Source organism: Podarcis liolepis (genome assembly GCF_965112155.1).
Source record: "Podarcis liolepis genome assembly, chromosome: 1".
Lineage (NCBI taxonomy): Eukaryota > Metazoa > Chordata > Lepidosauria > Squamata > Lacertidae > Podarcis > Podarcis liolepis.
This window is the reverse complement of record NC_139554.1, coordinates 67840389-67867109: the sequence shown is the minus strand read 5'-3', so window position 1 is coordinate 67867109 and position 26721 is coordinate 67840389. Positions and strand designations below refer to the sequence as shown.

The window sequence follows — 26721 nt, the reverse complement described above, 5'->3', positions numbered from 1 at the left end:
AAATAAACAATAAATATACATAAAATAACACAAGCCAAAACACAATCCATCCTGTAGATTTAAGTATCTGTCCATAGTCGCCTACTTGTTAGCAGAGGCTCAGAATCCACATTCCTTTGTAAGAAAATATGAAATACCGTAAAACCATTTTTGCAGGCAAAAAAAAATCAAATCAATGCGTGTGAGGGGGGTGTCAAGAATTTTTTTGCACCAGGTACCACCTGACCTTCCTCTGCCTCTGCCTCTGGTATATATGAAACTCTAAGCAATTGCTCTCAGGAAATGGGCAGGGTGGTCCCTTAGAAAGGTGGGAGGAAAGCACATAACCATTTCTCTTGCCACTGATTCACCCCAGTAAAGGTAAAGGGACCCCTCCAGTCGTGACCAACTCTGGGGTTGCGGCACTCATCTCACTTTATTGGCCAAGGGAGCCAGCGTACAGCTTCCGGGTCATGTGGCCAGCATGACTAAGCCGCTTCTGGCGAACTAGAGCAGCGCACAGAAACGCCGTTTACCTTCCCCGCCAGAGCAGTACCTATTTATCTACTTGCACTTTGACGTGCTTTCGAACTGCTAGGTAGTTCACTCCAATAACTGCAACCCTGCAGTTCGTTAAAAGTGGTTCCCCACACACACTTAATACAGCTACGGGAAAAATATAGATGTTATGATGGATTAATATAAATGTGGCTTGGACTTAAATGATCTTCCACAGAATTGGATTCCCAATTCCCACTTTTTCTGCAACCCGCTGTGTCCCCCAAACATTTGTTCCTGGGGGTTATGAGGCTTTTGGGAATGGTGTGGGATAGTGTATGGGGAGGCTGGCGATGGGAGCTGGCAGACATCATTCCCCGTCCTTTTTTGAATAGGGGAGCAACTAGGGACATCTTTTTTCCTTCACTGAAAATAAAGTCACTTATAAAAATAATGAAACAGAGGATTTCAAAATCTGAATAAACTCTGGAAGTCCTTCTGAAGGTGGGCAGCCTGTTTTGCTACTGAGGCTCTGGTGACACCTTAGCCTTGCGTCCACTAAATCAAGGTGCAACTGCCACAGTCAACATGCATCTGTCAGCAGTGACTGATGCTGCTCTATTCCCCCTGAGGCAACTACAGAGCTTCACACAAGTTCTAAGGCTTAATGTTATCTAGCAGAGGCAGGGGCACAGGTACTATGGAATGTATAATATATACTCATCAATGTTCAAAGATTCACCTACTCTGCTGTCTCAGTCCTGGGAATTCTTACAAACATTTGTAATTCTTTTGAAGTTCCTGCCAATATAAATAGTTCAAGTAATATTTGATATATCTGTCCATGAAAGTATCAACCACTTTAGCCAATGATCTGGCATATTGATTAGCCAATGATCTGGCTTTCAGGAAGGTCTCACAAGATCAATTGGAGAGAGACAGATGAAGACCACCTCTAGGCCTGCTCTAGCTGGGGGGGGGGGAATGCTTCCCCTAGCATTGAGGAACCTTACCAAGTTGGCTGGGACTGGGTTGTGTTATGAAGGGGAGACTGCTATCTCCCCTGTCACCACAACCCACCTTACTCAGTAGTCCATTGACCCTTGACCAATGTTCTTGACCACATTTTTCCCCCTCCACAGTTCAACTATTTGCAGCATCAGAAGTTTTATTTTCCTTCAATCATCTTTGTACAAAACAATTTATTTCTCTCTGAAGTATATTTAGATGTGAATTTTGTATGGTTTGTTTTTTAAAAAAATAATTGCCAGAAATGTGCTAATCTGCTTTAGCAGATAGTTTGCTATTTGATGACTACAGGCAAAGCAGGAAAGCTGTAATCAATACAATGAAGAAAAATGATTTGGAATTATACTCATTTCCCCCCCTAAAAATCAAAGGTATTTTCTAGGTATTGTCAAGCAGACAAGCACATATTGATTTATAGTTATTGCACATGGCAGGAAGATTGTCTGACACATTATGACTGCATTAGCTTTGTGTGCTATTTCTCAAGCATTGTAGTTAGCAGGGGAAATGTTTTGTTCTTTGTTAGTCGATTTGTTTAACAACCGCATCCCCAAACACTAACCTATTTCTTTAATTATGGGAGGGGGGAAATGGCTCTGGTGTAAAGATGATGAACTATCAAAACAAGCTGCTTATTCCTGCCAAGCCACAATAAGCTATAAAATCTAGCTTACTTTTACGTGCAAAAATAACTAGACAACTACTGTAGATCATATAGGGGGATCTACTGTAAAATGTGGCTTGTGGACTCAAGGGATTCCCTCCCACATTGACTTGTGTGTTGAGGAGTCTCTCCCTTCATCTCTGCCATGAAACCTTAAACACCCCATACAGAATTCTTGTGAGTGGTCTATGGAGAACACTCCAGTTCAAGTTCAGTGGAGCACTATCCATGCCTTTTAGGTGTCACCACTACCACTGTAGAGCTGAAAATGTAATGTAAAACCACAAATTCACAAGGCTTCCTGCATGCTGGTGAGCATGATGTTCATCCATATACCACAACATGCAAATACTCAAAGTATGTATAGGAAAAGGGGTGAACATGCTAGCACCCTTCCCCCAATTTCCCTCACACACGTTGCAATCCCCCTCCCCACTAGTCCCTGATCTTTCCTGTGTTGCACAGGGAAAGTCTATAGTGGGCATCTAGTCACATTCACCAGAACACAAGTCAAGTCCACATGCCTAAGGACCCTCCTTTATCATCCAGAATAAAGAGTGGGGAACCAGAGTCCCACAGTCCTCTCTACTGAGCTCTTGGGCCTCTTCCTAGGTTCCAACCACATTCCGCACCTTCATCTAGCTCTTTTTCCTGGATGCAATATGCTTTTGAACTGTACTAATGCCTCTTGCTCACCTTGAGTAGTACCTGTAGATTCCTGCAGCCTACTGTACAAAGGCAAGAATCATGTCTGTTGCCCTACCCACCATAGGCATGCAGCCTGTAGATGGCAATATGATGAAATGCAGCTCTTAGGCAGTAAAAAAATTTCCCTCCCCTGTCCCACATGAAAGCATTCCCTGACTGGGAAATAGCCTTAATCCTCAGAAGGAAAACACACACACACACACACACACACACACACACACACACACACACACTGGTTACAGAGCTGCATTTCCATCTTTTGGCCAGCCTCCCCAGCAGTCTGCTTAAGAGCGATTTGATCTGCAGCATTAGCAGGTGATAATGTGTTGCTTAGTGCTACAAAAAGCTTCGCCTGCTGATTTCTGTGCATCAGACTGTGGGTTAGAGGCACAGAAGCAGGCAAGACTAGCAGTTCCCCTTCCCCACCCCCAGCTAGTTGCCAACCTTATTGATTAAAGGTAAATTACTCTGCACAAAGCTATCTTGCTTTTGCATTCTTTGAGTAGACCAACTGTATAATTTCCTGAAAAAAATTAGAAGAGCAAGCAGTTTCCAAAAGTTGCACTGCCTGTGCTTTTGTCAACATTATGAGCCCACTTATTTTTGACCAAATCATCTTTAGCAGGTGGTGTTATAACCTGAATTTTCCAGGTGTGTTACTCTCTCGTGTGTAGATAAAGCCCCAAGGACACTGCAACAGTCAAAAAAGCATTATTTTATGCTGGGATTACCAGACTATTTATCAAGTCTATGGCAAGCTATGACTTGATGAACTGGATGAAAAGCTTCAAAGAATGTGTTCTCCAAAAACCGAATGCTAGGTGATTCACTACTCTAGACTAAAGACTCAAAGCCTCTTGTTAAATTGTTCTTAGAAGTGTAGAATGCAGTGGAAGTGGACAAAAGAGATGACTGAAAACATTTTCTTACCATCTTTGATTTTTCACTACTTGGTGTTTTGTTCAAGTCAATCAGCACATGTATCCTTTCAATACTCCAAGGCTGATTTCAAAGTGTCCTGGGAGGTTTGGCGGCTTGCCAGAACTTCTCGAAAATGTCAATGTTGTGGCAAATGAAACCTATTAATGTTATTGTTCTTTTTATTACTTTGATTGCTTGTCCACATTTCTGTTACTAAAGATGCATAAAACAATTTTAAGTTTCATAAAGCGCTTTACACTAAATCAATATATATATATTAAAAAATCAGAACTGGGCTGTCCTTCTGCTACCTAGTTTGTGAAGTCAAATGACCATAGCTGGGATGGTAAAATGGGAACAGTCCTTGGGACCCTCCTGCTGCTACTGGCAATTGATGCTCTGTGTGTAAGCAGCAGAGATGAGAAACACAGCACAGAAGTACTCAGCACCTCCCTCTGCTGTAGAAGGTGATGTTATCTGCCAGCCAGCAGCAGGGATAACAAACAGAGGCAGTTATTGGTCCTTCACTCAGTACAGGCAGGTGGTGTTGTCTGTTCCAGCAGGGATAGCAAATCTAAAGCCATCTGTTGAAAGGCGACTCCCCAATATAAAGTGTCATTTGTCATTAATTTAGACTGGGAGGTAGGATAGAATTCTTATTCAGCTTTCAACCAGCCTGTTGAAATTTTTGGGTTTTCAGAATTATCCTGGATGAACTCTCTTCTACAGATGAATAAAATGCATCACATTACATTTTTAATATATATTTGGAGAAGGCAGACTCTCAAACAAACATCTGTGTGCCAAGAGTGGGCTTGGTCCATTCATGAACACTCCTTTTAATGGCTCCCATTAGCTCTGATTTTGTAATTGACTTAAACTACTTTTCTGTAACTGTTCTGCTTGCAAAAACATTTGATTCTGATGCTGTGTTTGATCAAATTATTCCCAGATCCCACATACCCCAAAACAGATTTGTTCATCTGCTGAACAACTTCCTGGACCCTTGGGTTGGCTTTCTTACATTGATGCCTCTTCTTTTGTGGTCAGTTATATGGGTGGTGTACTGATGTAATAAACAGACAACAAATACAACTTTCTGGAGCAATCTTCAAACTCCACAGAAGTGGCATCTACCATTAGTGGCATGTCCCTCAAGGCATGAGAAAAGATGTGTCATTTGGGCCCAGCTTAATGAAAGCGGAAGCACATATATGCACATCTCAAAATACTATGCTGCATAGGAATACATTGAAAGTGATCCCTACCAATCAGCCTAGCTTGTTGTCACTTCAGTGGAACCACAGAAATTGCCTTATATACCAGAGAATACCACTGGCCCATCTAGCATTGTCCACACTGCTAAATGGACCTAAATTGAGGTAGTTCTCTAGGTTTCAGACAGAAGGCTTTCCCAGCTCTAGCTCCAGATGCCAGGGATTGAACAGTGGATGTTCTGCACACACACAAAAAAAAACCTGTTCCGCCACTGATCCTTCTGTAAATGTGCTGTTGCCATATTTTATTTCCATCAGGAATGTATCAGGATATAAATGTACCAGGAATTTTCCGATGAGAGACATAGACCGAAAGAAAATGTTTCTGATTTTGAAGATTTACCTCTTTCTCTGATCCAAAGACTGTCTGATCTGAACACTATAAAGGAACAGTCATTTTGCTGCACTGCAACAGTTGTATTTTTTCTAAGCAATAGCAATGTTTGGAGCATAGGAAATAGTAAAGTGCAGGGGGGTTACTAGAGAAGATCTGAGAGCATATCAACACCTACCCTGCTAGATATTCAAATCCGAAAGGTCACAGAGACAAATGGAGGGAGCTTCCCCAACTTAGTTTTTTCTGGAGTAATAAACCATTCCGTTCACATCAGATGGAATGAGCATTTGGTAGCAAACTTTTAAGTACTTAATAATTGTTGCTTAATAAGTTAAAGAAAACTTGCCAGACTCTAGCAAGACCAGTTTCAAATTCCACTGTAGTCTTTTTGAAGAATTCTCAGTCATTTTGAACACAGACATGCAAGTAAACTCAGGAATAAGGAGGTGGGAAAGGGCTTGTTTGGGGAAAACATTGCTCCTCATGAATCCAACATGGAAAAACTTGCAAGGGATACTGAACATCTTCTTTATAGTGTTTTAAAGTACAGTGTTTCTAAGATCCAACAATAATTAACTTTTTAAAACCACATGTTAAAATATGAAACAAACTGGCCCAAAGCACAATACCTGAACATGTAGCAGCTTGCTGTTCCAGCTCTGACATATATGCTGTCTGAATTGCAGCTGAAGAATTTTTAGTACGTAAATGTACTTAACAACACTATACTATGTGGTAGCTGCACTCCATATTTTAAAAGTAGATAAGAAAGTTTAAATGTCATAAGTGAAGGCAAAAGTGAGCATTTGAAACACATTTCTCACACTGAAATGTATATGTGTGCTTCTCTCCCCTACCGAGATAACTGAGGCTTTTAAGCTGCTAACCTCTGTCAGGATCATGCCTCTACTCAGCACGATATCTTTTTATTTCACCTCAAAATTCTGTTTTTCTAGAACTTGTCAAAGGTACAGAGGGGAGCAGGTTAATTTAGAATGTTTGGATAGGTTATGTCTTTACAATGCTTGTAAGTCAACTCCATGACTGAAAGCTGCAAGACCTGCTCCCTGCCTTGCAAGTCTCTTTCCACCAGGCTTGAGAGGGTGTCACCCTAACTATTTGATTAGCTGACTCCAGCTAAAAAAACCAAGGCTGCCATAGAGGCTAAAAATTATCTTTGCTGCAGGTCCTTCAAGACCTACTTTTCTCAGGATGCCTACAGACTCTTGGGATAGGGTATTGCTTAGGGTGTTTTTTTTAGGGGGCAAGATTTAATTTTGGAGATGTTACAAAAATTAATTTCCATAACAGCAAAAGTATCTTTTTTCAATTGCATTATGACATGTGGGATAATTGATTTTGTTATGTATGTTTTGATATACTTATTTACTACTTATGACTACTTTTGCTATATTTATGCAATTATGTAATTTTTTGCATGTTGTAAACTGCCTTGAGCATGATTTTAACTATGGAAAAGTGGCATACGAATAAATGATCATGATGAATCTCTTCATCTGAGATTGTGGATTTACTGTGGAAACCTTTCAACTGTACAACACTATACTGCATAAATGAAAGCAGAAAATAAAACACAGTGGGACAATTTGTGGAACACATGGAATAGTGCTTCTCCCCCCCCCCCAAAAAAAATCACATATTAAAAAGTCCATTACCTAAGCCAAGTTAATGCATGAGAATTCAGCTATTTGCAGCACAGCAGTGCCATCCATCATGGAATTTGTATTTGGAAAACTGATCAATTTATCTTCATCATCATAATCAATTATTATTTATATAGCACCGTCAGTGTGCCTGACACTTTAATAGGTAGTTATAATAGAGAAGCCCCCGGTTCTGAGAACCTTATACTGTAAAATATTATATATGGGAAACAAAAGAAAAGGTAGTGGAGATAGGCAGGGAAACACTATCAGAATTCAAAACTGCTTGTTTGTTTGTAGGCTCTAGGGAAAACGGAAGTTACTGATTCTTACAGTGATCAGAGGGGTTTCCCCCCAGTTTACTTAGTGTAGCTCCCAAAGAAGAAATACTATTCAGCTATTCACTGCTAATTAACATGAAAATCATAAAAAATAGTGAGTTTGTTAATACAATTGTATCCTAGCTTGCTCCAATGCAGTTAACCATAGTTTCCGAGTTCAGGCAAAATGGGAACTATAGTTGATGAAAGTCATCCTGCTTCATTTGCCATTTCACATGAAGGAATTCTCTGTATGTGGCTAGAAGGCACATTCACTCCTCATCTTCTTAAGTCAAGGCGTGGTCGAACACCTTCATAGTTACTGTGGTCCTCAAGTCCTCACATGGTTGGTATTAAGTTAGAGGCATCAAAGCTTTCCTGTGCCGAACATGTCATATGGGGTCTGAGAATGCCACAAGGAGCCTTTCAAAGCAACTCCTATTTTCTTATCATCGTGTGTACAAAGGATAGTGTAAGTAACCATTTCAAGGAGCTCATGTGTTCACACAGAAACAGATGACTTTGTCAGAAATGAAATTTTTACCGCCTGTGCAGAAGATCTCATATCCTTAACGAGTATAGCTTTCGACCTTCCATAACTTTATCGAGTAACTTTTTAGAAAGCATTTGCTAGAAACTACTGTTTGTCCTAAATTTGTTGCCAATAAAGATTTCTATTTCATTACATTATTCCACGCACTGTATCAAACCACATTTTATCCTGGAGGCAAGAAACATTATTTCTTCTTACCTACACATACACACTGATTGATTCCAGAATTCAATAAAGCAGCTGTCCTTTCTTAGCCCACAAAATTATGATTAAAGTTTAAATTACAGTGGGATCCCACTTTGGGTTGGTTTACAGACCTCTTCCAGTTGTTGGAACTGTTGAATTTTTGTTTGGGGTCAAAATATAGGCACCTGACAGCCTCCTTTCAATTACCTTGAAAATGTTGCTACATTCTCTCTTTAGCTTTTGTGTGTAGCCACTCAAAGGTCTGGCAGATGCAATTTCATGCCAAACCAATACTGTGTTCCCATTTTGTTTCCTTGGGAGCGTCTGCCAGATACATTTTCCTGCCATTCACTCAAAGAAATCTTTGTGTTTGGCAGAACACAGTAGATTTATATAGCCATCTTTGTGCATTATTTCACTTTGAATGCCACTACATTATAGAGTCTACTAAGGTCCAATGAAAGGCCTTGATAACCCCCCTCTCCCCCAGTAATTATTTACAGAATTTCTCCAATATCCTACAAAGGAACTAATATTTTTAATATAAGACTTTCACTTTTTTGTGAACAGATAAAAAATTCTTAGTTTTTAACCTAGTATTTCAGAGAGTGTCAAAAGCGAGTGACATATCAGCTCAGTAACCCATTGATTAACCATGTACAGTAGGCAGTGTCCATGCTTTAAATTTCACCTCAACCATAAACTCACTAAATAGCCATAGACAAATCACAGCCTTTCAAGCTTCATCCTCCTTATCTTCCTATTTTATGGAGAGAATAACACTGGCTCAACCCCGTAAAGTAGACTGTCATCATCATCCCTATATGCAGATGGTGATGCTGCAATCCTATACACACTTACTTGGGAGTATGGCCCAATGAATTCCATGGGCCTTACTTACCTAGTAGATATGTACAGGATCATGCTGCAAAGCTAGCACAAGCGGCTTATGGCCACTTTTTTTAAGTTCATGTTTGAGATCCAAACTGGCCCCTTTCTGCGTCAGAGTTTACCCCCTTCACCACACCACATCAGATCTCTTTATTTAATTAAGGTAAACCACTTCAAATTCAAGCGGCCACTTCTTTTCTTGGAACAAATTTCGCAACTCCCTCCTACAGAGATGTATTTGGAAATGGATGGAAGCCAAAGGAGCCACCAGTTGTTGTGATCTAAATTGTATGGAATAATATATTAATTTCTCTGTAAAATGACCCACAACTGTTTCATTTTAGGATTGCTACTCATGCTTATCCATTCATTGGTGAAATCAGATTCAGAATCTCAGGCCAAGTTCAACACAACAACTATATATTCTAAAGCAACAATTATCTGCATACTTAAAAGGTAAAGGGTTAAGGGACCCCTGACCATTAGGTTCAGTCGTGAGCGACTCTGGGGTTGCGGCGCTCATCTCGCTTTATTGGCCAAGGGAGCCGGCGTACAGCTTCCAGGTCATGTGGCCAGCATGACTAAGCCGCTTCTGGAGAACCAGAGCAGCGCACAGAAACACCGTTTACCTTCCCGCCGGAGCGGTACCTATTTATCTACTTGCACTTTGACGTGCTTTCGAACTGCTAGGTTGGCAGGAGCTGGGACCAAGCAATGGGAGCACCCCATCGCGGGGATTTGAACCGCCTACCTTCTGATCAGCAAGTCCTAGGCTCTGTGGTTTAACCCACAGTGCCACCCGCGTCCCTTTCTGCATACGTACTAAGGATCAAATTCTAATAAAAGAATGATTGTACTCTCCTACATTTGCTTATGTCCAGCATTATCCTGATAAAGAATAGCCTTATGTATTATTCAGAAGAACATCTAGTCCCAGACTCATAGCACTTCTAAGATCCCCAGCAGACCTTGTTCCCACCCTATTATGCAAGTTCCTTTAGCTGCCAAGAGTTTACATGTAGAAAGCAAGGAACCACAAGGGCATCAGATCCAGCCTCCAAGGAATGCTTCACCCGCTGTTACTTCTATGGTGGCCAGTGACAGCTGTGGCACACTCCTTAGAGGCTGGATCTGACAACTCCTTGGCATCCCTCCCCCATGCCACCTATTTGCCAAGCAGCCTCTTGGCAAATAGGAAGCCCTGCTGGTCTCCTCCCACCCTAGTTCCCTATGTAGATCTTACTCAGACATTCTTTTATGGATTGTGGGAGGGGGGTACATTTTGTGGTTTGCCTCAGGTGGCTAAATATCTTGGGGCAACCTTGGTAGAAAGTATTGTGTTTCACAGCAGATTCTCCCATGGAACCCCTTCTTGTGTCCATCTTTTCACACCAGCAGTATATCACAAACCATGACTTTGGCGTTTGACTATGCCACTGCCAACTGTTTAAGACAGTGTGTCAGACAAAGTATTGGAAAGAAGCCTAGTGGAGTGATGACTCCAGAAACCTCATGTGAACTAGAGCACCTTATATGTTTATTACTTAAAAAAAACAAAAAACACTCTGCCTTGTGCTGCTATAACAAGACTATGTTCCTCCTTAATAAAAACAAAACCAAGTTCTAGGATCCCAAAGACAACACCAAGAAAGTTTACCACTGGCACACTCACATTGTATCCTGAAAGGAAACTGTTTCAGCTTTTTGCCCTGATTTTTCCAATAGAAAGGCGGAGGAAGAAATGTGCATTGTAACAGCTTGCCTTTATACACATAACAAACCAAACCCAGGAAGCAAGCTGCAGAGAGACCTTCTAACACCACCATTTACATACAAAAACCTAGGTCCCAAGCATATTCTGTTTGCAATTCATTTCACATATTTTCACTGAGTAATAGCTCTAGCATTCTAGAACAGAGGGCAAAGCAGATCCAGGAGAAAGGAAGTCTGTTTGCCAGCTGTAAAAGATGCATAATTCTTTTATTAGGTTCGGGGGGAGACAAAGGAAAAGAACTGAATAGACCCACAACCCCCCTGGAAAAGTAGGTTAGTACTTGATGGTGTTACCAGACATCTTATTCTAGTACATTACAATCCTAGAGCTTTTAATGGATGCTATCCCACAGGTGCGCAGACCAAATAACTACATGTACTGTAGTCTGTTATTTTTATCTCACAATCTAAAGCACAGGAAGTGAAAAACACAGTGAAATCTGTTAAAACATGTCAAGGGTGCCCCCCTCCAGAAAAAATGCAAGGGAAAATTGGGGTAAGGGAGAGAGAAACGATTTAACTCTTCCTTACCTACCAACTCCTAAACCAGTTGGGATGACATTTCCCACCCAGTCAAAAATGCAAGCAAAGAGTACATTACACACTGAGTGCATGGGAGATGCCAACAACCATTGGGGCAGGCATGGGAGAGAAACAAGGAAGGCCAAAAGCAGCATCTTGGGAATGAAGTCGTTTTTGGTAACCTGTCTGCTGCAGCCCTCCATCCTTTACTTAGGAAGATACAGCCAGCCAGGCAGAGATCAAATTAGCATGCCACGAATTACACCGTTACAGCCAGGACCAGACTCCTAAATGGCCCTTCCATACCAAAGCACCAGCACATTCTAATAAACAAGACGCAAAAAAGACCCCAACCCCCAGATATTATATGCATATGCAAAAGTAGTTAATCATAGCAGGCCAGGAGTTGGAGGACAGAAGATGGGGAGGAGGGACGAAGAGAGAAGGAGAAACAGCTCTAATACAACCCCCCCCCCCAAGGAAAGCAGCGCAACGGATCGTAAGAGGGGGGCTCCGATATCTCCATGGAGCAAGCTCTGCTCTCCCAACTCTTCCCACCCAGCGTCGCTTGAACAACCATCTCCTAGCAGGTTTCTTGCAGCAACGGAGACACCCACAGCGCCCACCCAACTCGGCGCCTAGGAGATTCCGCTGCTGAATGGGATCGACACCCCGCAGCCAGCCACCCCGCGTCCCCGGAGCTCAGTCCTGGCCGAGCAAGGCTCACCATCTTATCGGCGTCGTGCGAATGCCCGAAACTGCTGGCTTCTGCAAAGCTCTGGGTTGGGAACGGCCATCGGTGGAGGCTCCGGGAGGGCATCGGCTACATTTAACTTCTTCGCGGTCGGCGGAGGGAAAGGGGGGGGGGAATCGAGCCAGCACCAAGCAGCCTCCAGGAGCCCCCTGCCGCTCGCTCACCCAAAAGCTTCTTTCAGTCGAGGTGGTGCGGGTGGGGGGGGGGTAGAGAGAGAATAAATAAAGATCAAGCCAACAGGGCGTCCCTTAGCCGAGCCAACAGCGTGCGAGCTCCGCAACCGGAGCCCGCGCTCCTCTTCTTCCTGCTGCAGCCGGGCCGGCGGGCTCGCCAAGCAGCTAGCCCGCAAGAGGCGGCGGCGGCGGCAGCAGCAGCAGCCACGAAGGAACTTTCGCCTGGCCAGGAAGAGTCAGCCTGCTGCACAAAGCCCCCGATTCTTCCCGCTGAATGGATCTCTCTTCTCTCTGTCCCCCGCCCCCCCCATCTCGCCCTCCTCCATCCCGCCCCATGGCAAAAGGCATTTGACCTGGGGGGAACCACCACACGCGCGCGTACGGTTAAAAAAAAAGCATTAGTGCAACCTGCGGACACGGTTTAAACCAAGAAAATTGGAGGAAGAGACGAAGTACCTTGTATGTGCTGCTTGATGACATTCTCCAAATGGTCCAGCCTTTCTATAATCCTTAAAGTGTCCCCTTTGTCTTCCTCTAACTTTTTCTCCGAGATCGGCTCCTGCACTTTCACATAGACCGTGGCAATGTAGTTGGTCACCCAGCCCACGTAGAGCAAGCAGATGATGTTAGTCATTCCACTCAGGATCACGCAGGTGGACACCAAAGTTTTGGTTTTCCTGGTGCAAACCATGCTGAGATCCCTCCATATAGCTCCAAGGAAACCCTGTGGTCCGGTTACCAAACGGGGCGGCGAGAGAGAAACACACAAACCCACGGCACGCTATAAAGAAATAGTCGGCGTGTATATTATTAACAGCCTGCCTTCACTTTCTCCGAAAACTGGGGAACGCGGAGCACGCCGCTCAAGTCAGTCAGTTCCCATGCGAAACGGGGGCTGCTCCCCGGACGAGGAACATCCCTTGCCTACCCCGAAGCAGAGCTGAGGCGAGAGTTGGCGCCTCGAGGTTCCCGCAGGCTTAAAATAATAAAATAAAAAGAGAGCCTAAAACTTTTCTGCTTTCCCGCCCCTCAAGAGCCGCACCAAGAGCAAACCCGTCCTCTTCCAGGCTGAGCAGCTTCGCCCCGGACGCCAGGCGCGTGGAAAGGTGCGGAGTCAGGTGCCCAAATGTTGCGAAAACTTTGTTCTCCTCGTCGGCGCTGCTTCCCACAGCCTCGCAGCCACCGCTCCAAAGCCAGCCCTTGGAAGCCGCGAGCGGGCGAGTCGGTGTGTACGGCCCGCAGACCGGCAGGCCTCCTCTCCAATGAGCGAGGCGCGCCGGCCCACAGCGCGCCGGCGGCACCGATCGCCCGACCAATGGGGACGCGAATGGGGCGGGGCTTCGTCAGAGGCCCACCTGCTGTATTGCATGCCTTCCTCTCAGTCGCTCACTCGCTAGCTCTGTGCGTTGGTAGACTCGCGCGCTTAGCGCGAGGGCGTTTCCGCGGTGGAAACTCCCGGCCAGGGGAGCCAACCTGCAGCGCAGATTAAGCTAAGAGGCTCCTGCAACCCACCCACCAGGCCTGCTGAAGTTTTACCGCCCTCACCGAATGTGAGAGGAAAAGGTTAATTCTATTCGTTTTCCAGCCCAGCCTCTCTCCTCTGCTTCTTAGAGAACCTGCTGCGCCTCGCTGTTTTTATTTGGCTCCTGTTTATTGCCACCACCTGCGGCGCCCACCGTGACTAAGGGGGTCAATAAGGTATTTCGAAGCAAATAAGGCGATTATTGCTCGGGCAGCTCTTAACGCGGCTCCTCATCTTAGAATCTCATTGATCTGCTGCTGGGACGAAGCCAGGGAAATCCCCCTGGCGCCTATAAACCGCCGGGTCCCTTCCTCCTTGGCTGCATGTATTCAGTAATTCCCCAATCTGGCAATGAATTAAAGTCCCGACCCTGTTCACCGCTTGTTCGAGTGCTTCTGATTGCTAACTATATGGCTCTAATTGCATGATTGTTGCTTGTTATTATGTGCTTCTCGAGAAATAATTCAGTCTCTTTTTCTGCGTACCCTCCCAAGAACTCCCGAGTGCTGCTGCATCATTGGGTGACACTGTTATTGTTGTTGCTGAATTTATAACCCACCTTTCTACAAAAATACGCAAGGTGCCTTACACGAAACTAACATAGTACACAAAAAGATGAAAGACAAACAAGCAAAAACAAAAGCAGTTAAAAGTCAATGGGGTCAAAGTCAAACACTATAGAGACACTCTGCATATTATTCCTATTTCTAGCGGCATCTCTTATTTGTGTGGACATGCTGCCCACCGTCTAAACTTGCATAGCTCTAACCAAACTTCTTTAGGTGCTTAGCCCACACAGTATTGCAAAAATGACACCAACTTCAAGTGTCATGGCCAAACTTTATTATTTGACAAGTCTGACCCTCCCTTATGTGCACCAAAGACATCAGGTCTATGCTTCTCTGAACTTATGCGGCCATCGGCCTGGAAGGGAGAGGATGGGAACAGGAGGGGGGAAATGGAAATGGACAGAGCTGAAACAGAGCAATAGAAGGGGTTGGTGAAGCCTTCTGTAACCAATCTCTGTGTTCATTTATATGCAATCTTTTTATAAAGAGCCCAAAGCTACCAAATCAGAGTTCAATAAGATAAAAGTTACAGACTAAAACCACTGCTACAATAGTACAATTAATATTCCATAAAAGACAAAATAGTTGTGGTTTTTGGGAGGAGAGTGTTAGAGAGCTAAAGATGGAATAACAGAGAGTGAGATGGGTGACACACTGAGAGAATAATACAAAAGTGGGTCTAGTTTTTCCCTGGCTCCACCCATAAGAACAACAAAAAAAAGACACAGAGAGAGAGAGAGCACCTGCTGGATCAGGTCAAAGGTCCATCTAGTTCAACTTCCTGTTTGCACAGTGGCCAACCAGTTGCCTATGGGAAACCCATAAGCAGAACTTGAGCAAAACAAGACTCTCCCCACCTGTAATTCCTTTCCCCAGCAGCTGGCATTCAAAGGCATACCACCTCTGACAGAAGAGGAAGAACATATCCATTGTGACTTGTAACCACTGATAACCTTCTCCCCCATGAATTTCTTTTAAAGACATCTAGGTTAGTGGTTATCACTACTGGCCTTGGTTCCACTCACTGCCAGTACAGGTGGTGACCATTTTGTTTGCATACAATTAGTGCATGACTAGCAATACGTGGGTCCTTTTGGACCAGGAAGAGGGCAGGGTGGGGCAGGCTTATGCACGCTTTGCCCATTTGTGTGGGGGCCAGCAACAGAACCTGCACGCAGAATGCTTGCCACCTATATGCCTTTGAGAAAACAAAACAAAAAAGGTTCTCCATCCTTGGACTACAACAAACTGGATTCCAGTGAATGATTGGGAGGGGGCTCTGTTTGAGAAAAAACTATGAATATTTGTTTCACAAACACTTCAGTTACAGCTTTCTGTATAATGTGAATCTCCTGACATGAAATGGTTTAGTATCCTCCCTTCTCTCACATCCTTTTATCTTTTTTGCATATTGATGGCTCTCTTCTGAGGGATTTTTGTCATGGAGTAGGGGCTCTTGGTTTTTGTTTTAGAAAAAAACCCGCTCAGCTGCACTGTGATGGGCAGCTTGCCCCTCAGCCATTCCTGTTTTACAGGGTTGCTTGTTCTTTTTGCACAGGACCTTCCAATAAATGGTATAACAGTCCTCTACCAATATTAATGGGCACTGCCTTTCTCTGTCCCCCTCTGTAATTCGAACACTACTCAGCACACTGACTGCTGTAAAGCAATTAAATAGGTGCCCAAAGCATCGGAAGGCTCTAACTTGCTCAGCCCTTTGATAAACTGAGGCACAGGTGAAGGAACAGCAATGCCCTCTGACCTCGTAACTATGAACTATTTGTTCTCTTCAGCACTTCCTCCCATTTTTCGATGCTGTTACATTTAACTCCAGGGATTAGGTTGTATGTATGCTTGTACGAGGCTATGGAGGCGGTGGAAGGAAACTCAGCAGAACAGGGCTACGTATAGAAAAACATTTCTTATACCACAAGTATGGTGCTGGTAAATTCCCCTATAATTCTGCCAAATTAGTGGCCGCCGCTCCCCCCCAGAAGCACAGACCGCATACTGTTCAGGCCGAACTATAAATGCTACTTCCGAGGTGTCATGAGGTGAACTGCCTGTGAGGTAAAAGCCTGTAAGAGGAGGTAGCAAGTTACAGGGTATGAATGCTATTTGTAGTCATGTGGGTGGATCTGCTTGACTTGAAAATTTGTATGCAGCTTCAAATACTAATTGCAGGAGAGAACTGCATGCTGGCCTAGGAAAGTTCTATATAAACAAACAAACAAATTCTCATGTGGACAGGATTATGCATTTAGTTAACTATGTTTCAACTACCATATTACATCTATAGAGGATTTATTTATGGTAGTCATGCTCTGACTGGACTGGAGACATAATGGTGGTGTCAGTGTCATGGCTGGGCCTGAACCTGGAACAGATCCAAGTAATCAGCTTCTTTCAAGCATGTCTGAAGTTGGACCACCATCACCCTCTCAAGCACCTTATCCAAAAGGGGATATTCATCACTGGGTGATTGCTGTTTTAACACCCTGGTTGCAGGGTGGTTCTCTTAAGGGGACAACACACATCTTCTTTTTTTAAAAAAAATATTTTTATTAACCGACCAATCAAATCATATCAAATCACATCACATAAATTCCGAATTACAAAGCCGAATTTTAATTTTTTTGTTGGGGGTACCCATATTTCAAGTTCCGAAGGGGATTCCAATCATCTTCTTGCTGCTGCGTTAAAATCCACAAATCTGTCCAAATAATGTTCATAATTCTATCCAGTCCTATCTTGCTGTTTCCACATCTCATCTTATTCATATATTTTTCTTTTTTCTTTGTGATCTCTTCTGATAATCTCCTTAAGCAGGTAAACACCAGTTATAATCCTGTGTGAATTTTTCCGTTCGTCCAATCACCATATCGAGATGGTTTCCATATATCATCACTTCCATAAATAAAAGCACTCTTTCCATCATTAATCTTCGCAAATCTGTCGCCTTCTTTAGTCCCTCTGAGGAGGCTCGCCCACAATATGAAAACAGATCCATTCCTCCTCCCAGACATAAATCTTTCAACAGAACTTGCCAAAATGATGGCGCTGTTTTTTACTGCGTCATCCCAAAGCTCTTATACTTTCCACGATCTCCTTAAAACATGCTTTTGGTTAGAAAATTATCTCCACACAGTCTTAAATCATCAGCTTAGTAATTTAAGCGGCATTTCTGACTTGCGGGGGGGGGGGGTTCTTGGTTAATCACATAGAGAAAAGAAAGGAATGTCGTCGTCCCCCATCCAGTCCCGTTGCCGACATACCGAGCCTTGGTGTGTCTTCTCATGATATATTCCTGTTTATCCGACCCGTCTTCTTTCTCAGAGATCTCTTCAATTAGCAGTCTTTACTCCGCATTCTTCCTTGAAATATGTGCATTAGCTTCCTCCTAATTGTTTCTTTTGAAGTTGCTGCAGCTAGAGGCGTGAATCAGAGACAGCGTCCAGGAGCACCGAAGTCCACACAAGGGCATTCTGCCTAGTGCCCCCACCCCCTCAAATTCGGGGGTGGTATAGGGCACAGCAGGCAAGGGCAGTCCCCCCCCCCACTCACTTGGGGGGGGCTGGGAGGCTGCTTACTCCCATCACAGCCTCTTAATTACCTTGTGTGGGTCGGAGAGATGTTATTGTCGGCCATCTTCCAATGCGCCGGGACAACACACATCTTCATGTAGCTTATCCACATCCTCATGTCGCTACATTCAAAACTAATAGACTACTTGGATTTAGTGTCTTGGACTATGATATCTTACATGTGGTTATGGGCATTTTCTTAACACACTCATGAGAACTCTGATATGTGCCTTTATAGCTCCTTGAAAATTCTGTTAGTGAATGTCAGCAGCTCTGATGACCTGACTTCATTCAGCTAATATACTGTCTCCTAGATCAGAAGCAACATGCCTCTGAATGCCGGTCTCTGGAGAACAGCAACAGAAGCAAGTTATTACACTCATGTCCTTCTTGCTTACATCCTGTAGGCATTTGATTTGCCAGTGTGAGACACAGGATGCTGGACCAGATAAGGCTTTGGTCTAAACCAGTGGAGCTCTTTTTAGGTCCTTATAGTTTGCTAGGCACAGAAGTGGAACAGTCGTATCAGCCATTGTCCCCGTTTCCCCACCCCCACCCCCATTGCTCTTAAATAATAGCTCTTTTCCAGATTGGTGACCTGCAGTGCAGAAGGTACACATACACCAACTACATTTAATATTTTCAGTCATTTAGTTATGTAAATGTTTAGGTTCAAAAAGCTTTACTATTCATTTTTTTAATCAATCCTTACATCACTTCCTGTGTTTAAGCAGGGTTAAGCAGAGCCAATGACTTCCATTAGATTGCCAAATAAAGCAAAGATTTGAATTCAGCTCTTCCCATACAAAACCCAACAATCTATCTACTACACCAGCCTTGCCCAGCCTCCAGATGTTTTGTGTTAGAGGTCCCATCATGCTTGACCATTTTTTGTCCTGGCTGGGACTGATGGGAGTTGGTGTCCAAAACATTTTACAAGCACTAAATTGGGGAAGATTGTGCCACACAATTATGTTTACCTTATATATATATATTAAATATAATGAGCAGAGGCACTTGTTAGAAAAGTCAAAGAGAAGCAATAACCTACTCTGCGTTTCAAACCACAGATGATTACACCTGCGAACCACCTATTTCGCTGAATACCATGAGGCATAAAAAACAATCATGATTAATTTATTTAAAATATATTATTTGATTGCAATTAAATATTAAGTAGCAAGCAGCATGTGACTAAGCACATATGAACAGCAAGCAGCATTCATTTCCCCAGTCTGAACAATCAATCTTACAGTTATCACTCTTTAAAAAACACAGAATGCAAGAAGAGCCCTGCTGGATCAGACCAAAGGCCTATCTATATATACCCAGGTGGGGTATATCTTCTTCTTCTTCTTCTTCTTCTTCTTCTTCTTATTATTATTATTAAACAACTCCAACAACCTGTTCTCACAGTGGCCAACCAGATGCCTATGAGAAGCCCACAAGTGTTCCATTTGCAATGTGATTTTATACACATACACACATACTCTCTCTCTCTCTCTCTCTCTCTCTCTCTCAGAAAAAAGACCCACTGAGTTCGTGGATCTTATTCCCAGATAAATGAGCAAAGCATCACTACCCAGATTTCCTAGGTGGAACCTGGGTGCATTTGTTCTCAAAGATTACACTATTTGAATGGATTTTCTGCTATTTTCTCCCTTGCCATCCGATCCTTCATTTGAAAATATAGATTTTGAGTGTTCTTCAGTAAGTAACATTTTTCTATTCAGGACTGTTAGAACCAGGCAGAAAATGAGTGAGAGCTCACTTGTTCATTCATCACAATTTAAAATGAGGGGAATCTTGTTCTGAGAGTCTCACTGAATCAGTAAGTACTTTGATACTGTTATTTCAGGTGGGGCCGTTGAGGCACCATCTGCACTATAAATTTAAAGCAGTATCATACCACTCCAAATAGCCATGGCTTCCCCCAAGGAAACCTGCAAACTATAGTTTGCTCGGAGTGATGCAGTTTAGGGGACCCCAATTCCCCTCACAAAAGTCCCTGATGTTGGGAAAGATTGAGAGCATAAGGAGAAGGGGATGACAGAGGACAAGATGGTTAGACAGTGTTCTCGAAGCTACCAGCATGAATTTGACCAAACTGCGGGAGGCAGTGGAAGACAGGAGTGCCTGGCGTGTTCTGGTCCATGGAGTCATGAAGAGTTGGACACGACTAAACGACTAAACAACAACAACAACTCCCCTCACAGAGCTATAAGCCTCAGAGTGGTTTAACAGTCAGTACCTCTTTCCAAAGAACTCTGGGAATTGTAGCTCTGTGAAGAGAATAGGGAGTCTCCTGCCAATATTTATTATCCTTAATAAACTACCATTCCCAGGATTTGCCTAGGAGAGGGGAGTCATGAACATTTAAAGTGGCATGATACTGCTTTCAATGTATAGTGCATATGGGGCCCGAGAGGGATGTGGCATCAGCCTCACGGCACACCAGTGTATGATAGTGGCTTGTGCCTGTGTGTGATGGTTGTTCAGTCAGCTGAACAAGACACAGAAAGGTCTCTGGGGTTTGGAAGGTGAAGGCCAGAAGTTCACTCTTCAATTCAATGAGCTAATTAGCTCAGCGTGTGCTTCTAACTGTACATTGCCATTCAGTGTTGTAATACAACAGCTGGAGTGAGCTAATAATAAGACTAATTAGAATATAAGTGTAGAGTCCACCGGTCCCAAGAGCACTGAGTTAGAAGAAAAAAAAAAAGAATGCAGGAAAGAGGCAGCAAAGTCAGGGTGCTGACATATTTAGTGGATGAGCTTGCTTTCCTCTGTTTATTCTGCTCTTCCTTTTCTTTCAACTCTCCCTATTACTTCTTACTTCTTATTACTTCTCTAGATAAGCAGCAAGAGCTCTGCTGGATCAGGCCAAAAGCCCAGCTAGTCCAAAACTGCTCTCACAGTAACCAACATGAAGCCTGCAAGCAGAGCCTGAGCACAACAGCTGCATTCACTTCCCAGCATCAGTTCAATTTTCTGCGTCTTCTTCACTTTTCTTCATTCTATCCCCATTCTGTCCCCACCATTATTCTTATATAATTTTCACTTGCTAAATCTCTGCCTTCATTATAAACTGATCACCAGGCTCCTTTGCTTAGTTTGCTTAATTTATAATGCACAAAGTATTGGTGATCAGAAATCTCCGTTGTGATGTGTCGTGTAGACAAGAGCTGGCCCTAAGATAATTTTGCTTCATCCAAAGACCAGGAAAGCCTCATAGTGAGTGGTGAACGGTGCTGACGCAGACAAATGGGAGGGTGGCTATAAGTAAGACAAGGACATTTAGGTAATTTAACTTGTTCTCAATGATCCCATGATTCAGAACAAGCCTTTGCCCAGAACATTTAGTAGTGCCAAGTGCTGGCATATCTAGCATTTTATAATCTGGAAGCAGAATAAATATGCCATTTCATTTCTGTGATTTTGGCTGTTATTTAGCATAAAATGGCGGTGATGGTGGCTGCAATAAAATGTTGCAGTGTAGAGTACTCCTGTTCAGTGCCCCAGCCTTTCAACGTGGCATACTCCATACCATTCCCCCTCATTTATTTTTAGTCCTGTCCCCCCCAAACAACAGACATTCAGCATTCTGTGAAAATTGAGTGTGCTCAGCCCTCTTGGGCCTGTTTTCGGTTATGTTGGTTTCCCTCTCTAAATATTTTTTTAACTTCTGCAGACCTTGCAGGTTCCCATAAGGCTAACTGATAGCCTTGCTTTTACTGCATGGTTCTTAAAACACAGTACCTGAATCAACCGTTAGTGTGTTTGTGTGACACTTTTCCACAAAAATGTTATGATGTGGTATACAAACATTGTTAATAAACACACACACACACACACACACACACACACTCCTTCTCACACACTCAATTATGTGCCCATGCTATTTTCAAACTGTAGCAGACCTTGGAATGAGTATTTTATCTACTGTTAATGAAATGTCCTTAATTACATTTATTCTCCTGTTGGGACAGCAGCTGAACATGACTAATATTGTTGTCCAGCTACTGTTTTGCCCCTTAGCAAAGCTTGTGCTAGAAATATGAAATCCTTTTGCTAATCTCAAATAGCTTGTTCACTGGGAAAGACTCTTCAGTTTATTATTATTTCCATTTGTAGACCACACTACTATCCAACAGATCTCAAAGCAGTTTGCATACACAATAAAACCATATCCAATGATTCACATAACAAAATACATAAAAATATCCATAAACATAATATAAAATAAATAAAATCAGAAAGCACTACAAGGCAATGTAATGTACAATTTCAAGCAATACAACATACAGGTACATAAAATCATTCATCCAATCTCACTATGCACCCATTTCACACAAGTACCACAACCATTCACTACATCAAACATTACATCTATCACCTACCCGTACATAAACCACTCACACTCAGCAATATTACAACCCACATACAAGGGGTCACTGTCAAGCATACAGAAATAAGACAGACTATTAATATCTGAAGGGGTAATGGACTTATGCACGTCACCTGGACCACTTAATACTCCTCTCCCATCTCTGATTTGAGAGGGGCCCAGATCTCTAGCAAAGTAGGATTTCTCCCAACTACAGGAACAACATGCATTGTATTGCACAACCTCAAGGAGAGCCAGTGTGGTGTAGTGGTTAAGAGCGGTAGACTCATAATCTGGTGAACCGCATTCGCTTCCCCACTCCTCCACATGCAGCTGCTGGGTGATCTTGGGCCAGTCACACTTCTTGAAGTCTCTCAGCCCCACTCACCTCACAGAGTGTTTGTTGTGGGGGAGGAAGGGAAAGGAGAATGTTAGCCGCTTTGCGACTCCTTCGGGTAGTGATAAAACGGGATATCAAATCCAAACGCTTCTTCAACCCCTGATAAATGAGTGATTGGCACTGGCAGGAGACACAAACCTCATACTCATGGTGGCTGTAGAAGTCACCATAAATTCAAATTGTTGCAACCAACCAGATTCTAGGCTCCGCTTTTACACCAGCAACTTGGTAGAACTACAACAATCAGATAGGATATGCCATCTGTTATATGCCCCTTCTCTGCTGAAACTTCATTCACACCTTAATTACTGATATGCAGTCTATTGAAAATGAGATATACTGAGCATGGTACCAAAACATCAAGCACATGAGTCTGATGGAATATATATATCCCCTTCCATCTTCCTTGTCTGAGGGCATTAGACCTTGAAGCAATCTGCCTTACAACTGTTCCAACCATACCCTAGTCCATGCATTCTGGTTCCAGATCTTTTTTTAGGGCTAAGCCAAAGCAGAAATCAAACCAGATTTGCTTTAATGTCACTTTAATAAGCAGGGTTTTGTGGAGGCAGAGAGAGTCTGAGGCTGCCCAGAATCTGTTTGATCCCAAGCTATTCCTGCAGCTATTGTGTCAGGACAGCATAGTGATCTTCCTGCCCCCCTCCACTTTCCACCCTGATCTCTGCATGCAGTGGGACTGCAGATACAGCGGTGACCCTGCTCCTCCAAAAGCTTCCAAAAGCCAGTGGCCAGGGTCTGGATTCCCTCTTTAGTCTGGATCCAGCCATATGTGAGTGTGTGTATATGTGCTGAAGCACAAAAACAATATTCCAATGGTAATCATAATGTGATAATGTGGAATAGTATCCCTGTTATAGAAGTAGGGTGAACATTATCCACATTAAAAAACTGAACTATATCTAGGAATAACTTGGACCATTGATTAATGCAAGGGATTCCTTGCACAATCCACCATATTTTCTTCTACAAACATTCTCCTTTATATCCATGCTACTAGTGCAAATTCAGTAACTCTACATATTAAATATTTGGTCATACAGAGATATTTTACTTTAAGCTGATCATTGGCATTTTGAATATGTTTTCATCCAGATGTAAATTTTCTGCTTTGTTCAGTGTACATTGGACATCAAAGTAAATAATAGCATAGATCTTCAACAGCATGAGTCACACATACAGAATCTCATTATAATGCCATTCAAGGGGGCTGCATTTGCACTGTTTGGCATCTCAGTGCCGCCAAAACTTGTGGTGGGAAATAGGGATCAGACCTTGATAATAATTCTCTAATGCATGTGTCATTTTTCGATTAAAATCTTGAGGTCTGAATCACCCCAGGTGTTGCTATGGATAAGATTCTTGACAGGGTTTTTGGTGGGGGTTTTTTGGTCCCTACAGATTTTACTGAAATTCCAGAGCTTTACATTTTTTGCCTTTTTAACACAAAAATAACTGACTACTCTTATTATCAGTTTTTCCTCGTTCCAAATAATGTTTCTTAGTCAACCTCCTCTTCTCCACCAATTGAATGTTAATATGATATGTTTTGATTAGCACAAAAGCCCCATTTGAACTCTGTTTTTTGTCCATAAATATGCTGTGGAGGTTCTTGTGATTAGATATTTTAAAGTGTTTTGTTTCAGCCAAATCATATATTTCTTCTCACTACAAGGAACCATTTTGCCTAAGAAGATTCTTACTGCTGGGGGATCCCAAATTCCTCCTTTTAGGTCTTGAAAAGCTCTTTAAAAACCTGTTAAATGAGGATCCAATGCAAGTTTTTCAGAAAACCAGACATCCAAATAATTAAAATGCTGGACTTGTTCAGTTACTTTGTCCATCAAGGGCCCATTAATTACATGGTGGATGCATTCCATATACACAACTACTTTTCCTCTTACTGTAATTTACATGTGGTTGTTCTGTTTGACAAATGGCCCCATAGCCCTTCAAAAACCACCTCAGTCCAATTTGCATGGCAGATAGTAGAAGCATGTCAGCATCATTACAGTAAAACAGAGCTAAGACGACAGTATCAACACTGGCAAATATGTTCTTTACTACAATTCATGGACCAGATCATTTACATACAATTAAATGAAAATGGAGCCAATAGCGGGCATTTCTCTAGAGAGCTGTCCATCAGTTTTCATTGTAACCCTTAACTGCGGCTTCTGTATAGAAGGTCTTTCAAACATGGAAGTCTGCAATTGACACTGTAATCTGTTTCAATTTATCCTGTCAAAAGATCATCTGTTTAACAAGCACACCATTATAGCTACAAAGGCCTGATGTCTTTGGGCCTTGAGCATATTTATTTATGATATGTTTCGGAGCATATCCTTGGCCAATTGCCACCTTGCTAGTGCCCCGCCCTGTTCCCACACTGTCCAGGTACGCAGCATCACTGTCAGCACCAATCCAGCACATCTTGCTGGTCATGCATTGAGTGGCCTTCTCTTCATGATACTTCTCCCACAGTTAGCTCTATGAAATATTCTGAAATAATAAAGTAACGCTGACCTGTGGTCAGTTACGCCAGATGTGTCTGTCTGTGATAGCAATCTATATAAAAACACAAATTAAACTTGCAATTTTAGGGCAATTTCATACAGTTCATGAGGGCAAATCTATGTTAAATACCTACTGCACACTTAGAAGTGGCTTGCTTTGACAGGTTTTCCTGTGTGACATGTATTTACATACTCGGGCCTGTTGCATTCACACTTTAGCAAAATGTAAGTGTATGCTTTTAAAAAAAGCAACATGTGTGAAGCAGGCTTTAGTAATGAAACTGTGATGAAGTACCAGGTTGAGAGAGAACAGTGAGGCCTCATCAGTTCCTTGTATTGTTAATTAGTATAATGATGATGACTAAGCACATTATATATACACAATATTCGAAGGCCTATAAAACACTCATGTTAACAATTACCATCTGCCATTGTTAAATAAAAAGATGTCCTCTGTTGAGCTGAAAGAATTGTCACTAAGAGAAACTAGAAGAGCTATATCTGAAGTGTTCTCAGTTACACAGCTGAAGATTTGACCTTGATGAATCTGTGGGGGTTTTTTTTTTTAATGATGCCTTATACATAGCTGGAAAAATAGAAATCAGAAGGGATGGGGAACAGGTTTATATCCCTCAAGAGGTTTCATTATGTAGGACTTCTTACTATTCCATTATGTAGCACCTCTTACAAACAGCTCTTGGGATCCAAGTGTTGAAAGGATCTCAAAAAGTATGATACAGTTGCACGTTACACAGCAAATTACAAAAGAAAGCAAAACGGTTTCAAGAATGAAATGGTGGACCTCCGAGTGGTTTTGTGGGTCAGGGGAGCGGGGAAGGGCAGGCGTTGTATATGACAGCTTTGGTTCTCTCGTCTAGGTAGGAAAGCAACACATTTTTATGTGTTTGAAGTGCCCATAGCAGCAGACCTCTTGAAATGCTCCAAATGCTGGTAAAATCAACATAAAAGCAGCATGTGCATCTATAGGAAATTTTCCAGGGGACGGGACAAAGGGGATGTAAGATAGAAGAGGGAGGGAGGAATGGGGAGAAAAGAATTGTGCCTGTATGCTTTTCCTCATATCTCATTCCTCAAAAGCATTTAGGATGCTTCAAGACAACCTGTTTATCAAGCAAGGAGATTAGATGGTGGTTTCTATTCAGCATTCTGATTTGTTTGCAGGGAGGATAAGTAATATGGCATCAAAGCCTGTGTTATCTATGTCAAGCATGTGGGCCATCTAGACATGTAGACTTTGATGTGTTTTAATCATTCTTACTGTTAATTATGTTTAAATGTTTTTCGTTTTTAACCACTTTTACAGATAATTTTAGTATGTCATATAAACTGCAAGCGGTATAGGATTTAAAATAAAATAAAATAATTCCTCACTTTCCAGTGCATTTCCCCATCACTTTTCACAAAATGTCTGATTTAGGGGGGAAGCAGGGTTGTTACTCAAGACTTCCTAATCAA

The 26721-nt window shown here is 42.6% G+C and overlaps 1 protein-coding gene across 2 annotated transcripts in view; it reads right to left on the bottom strand.

Annotated features, from left to right (window-relative positions):
- GALNT18 (polypeptide N-acetylgalactosaminyltransferase 18) overlaps positions 1-26721 on the bottom strand; it is a 336801-nt gene that overhangs the window by 249113 nt on the left and 60967 nt on the right. The window contains exon 1 of one of the 2 annotated variants that reach the window (XM_083477680.1): positions 12706-13508. The exons of the other annotated variant lie outside the window; for it this stretch is intronic. Within the exon in view, the coding sequence (XP_083333806.1) occupies positions 12706-12940 (235 nt within the window). The 5' untranslated portion in view covers positions 12941-13508. Of the gene's footprint in view, positions 1-12705; positions 13509-26721 lie in introns of those variants that run through there. 2 annotated transcript variants of the gene reach the window in all.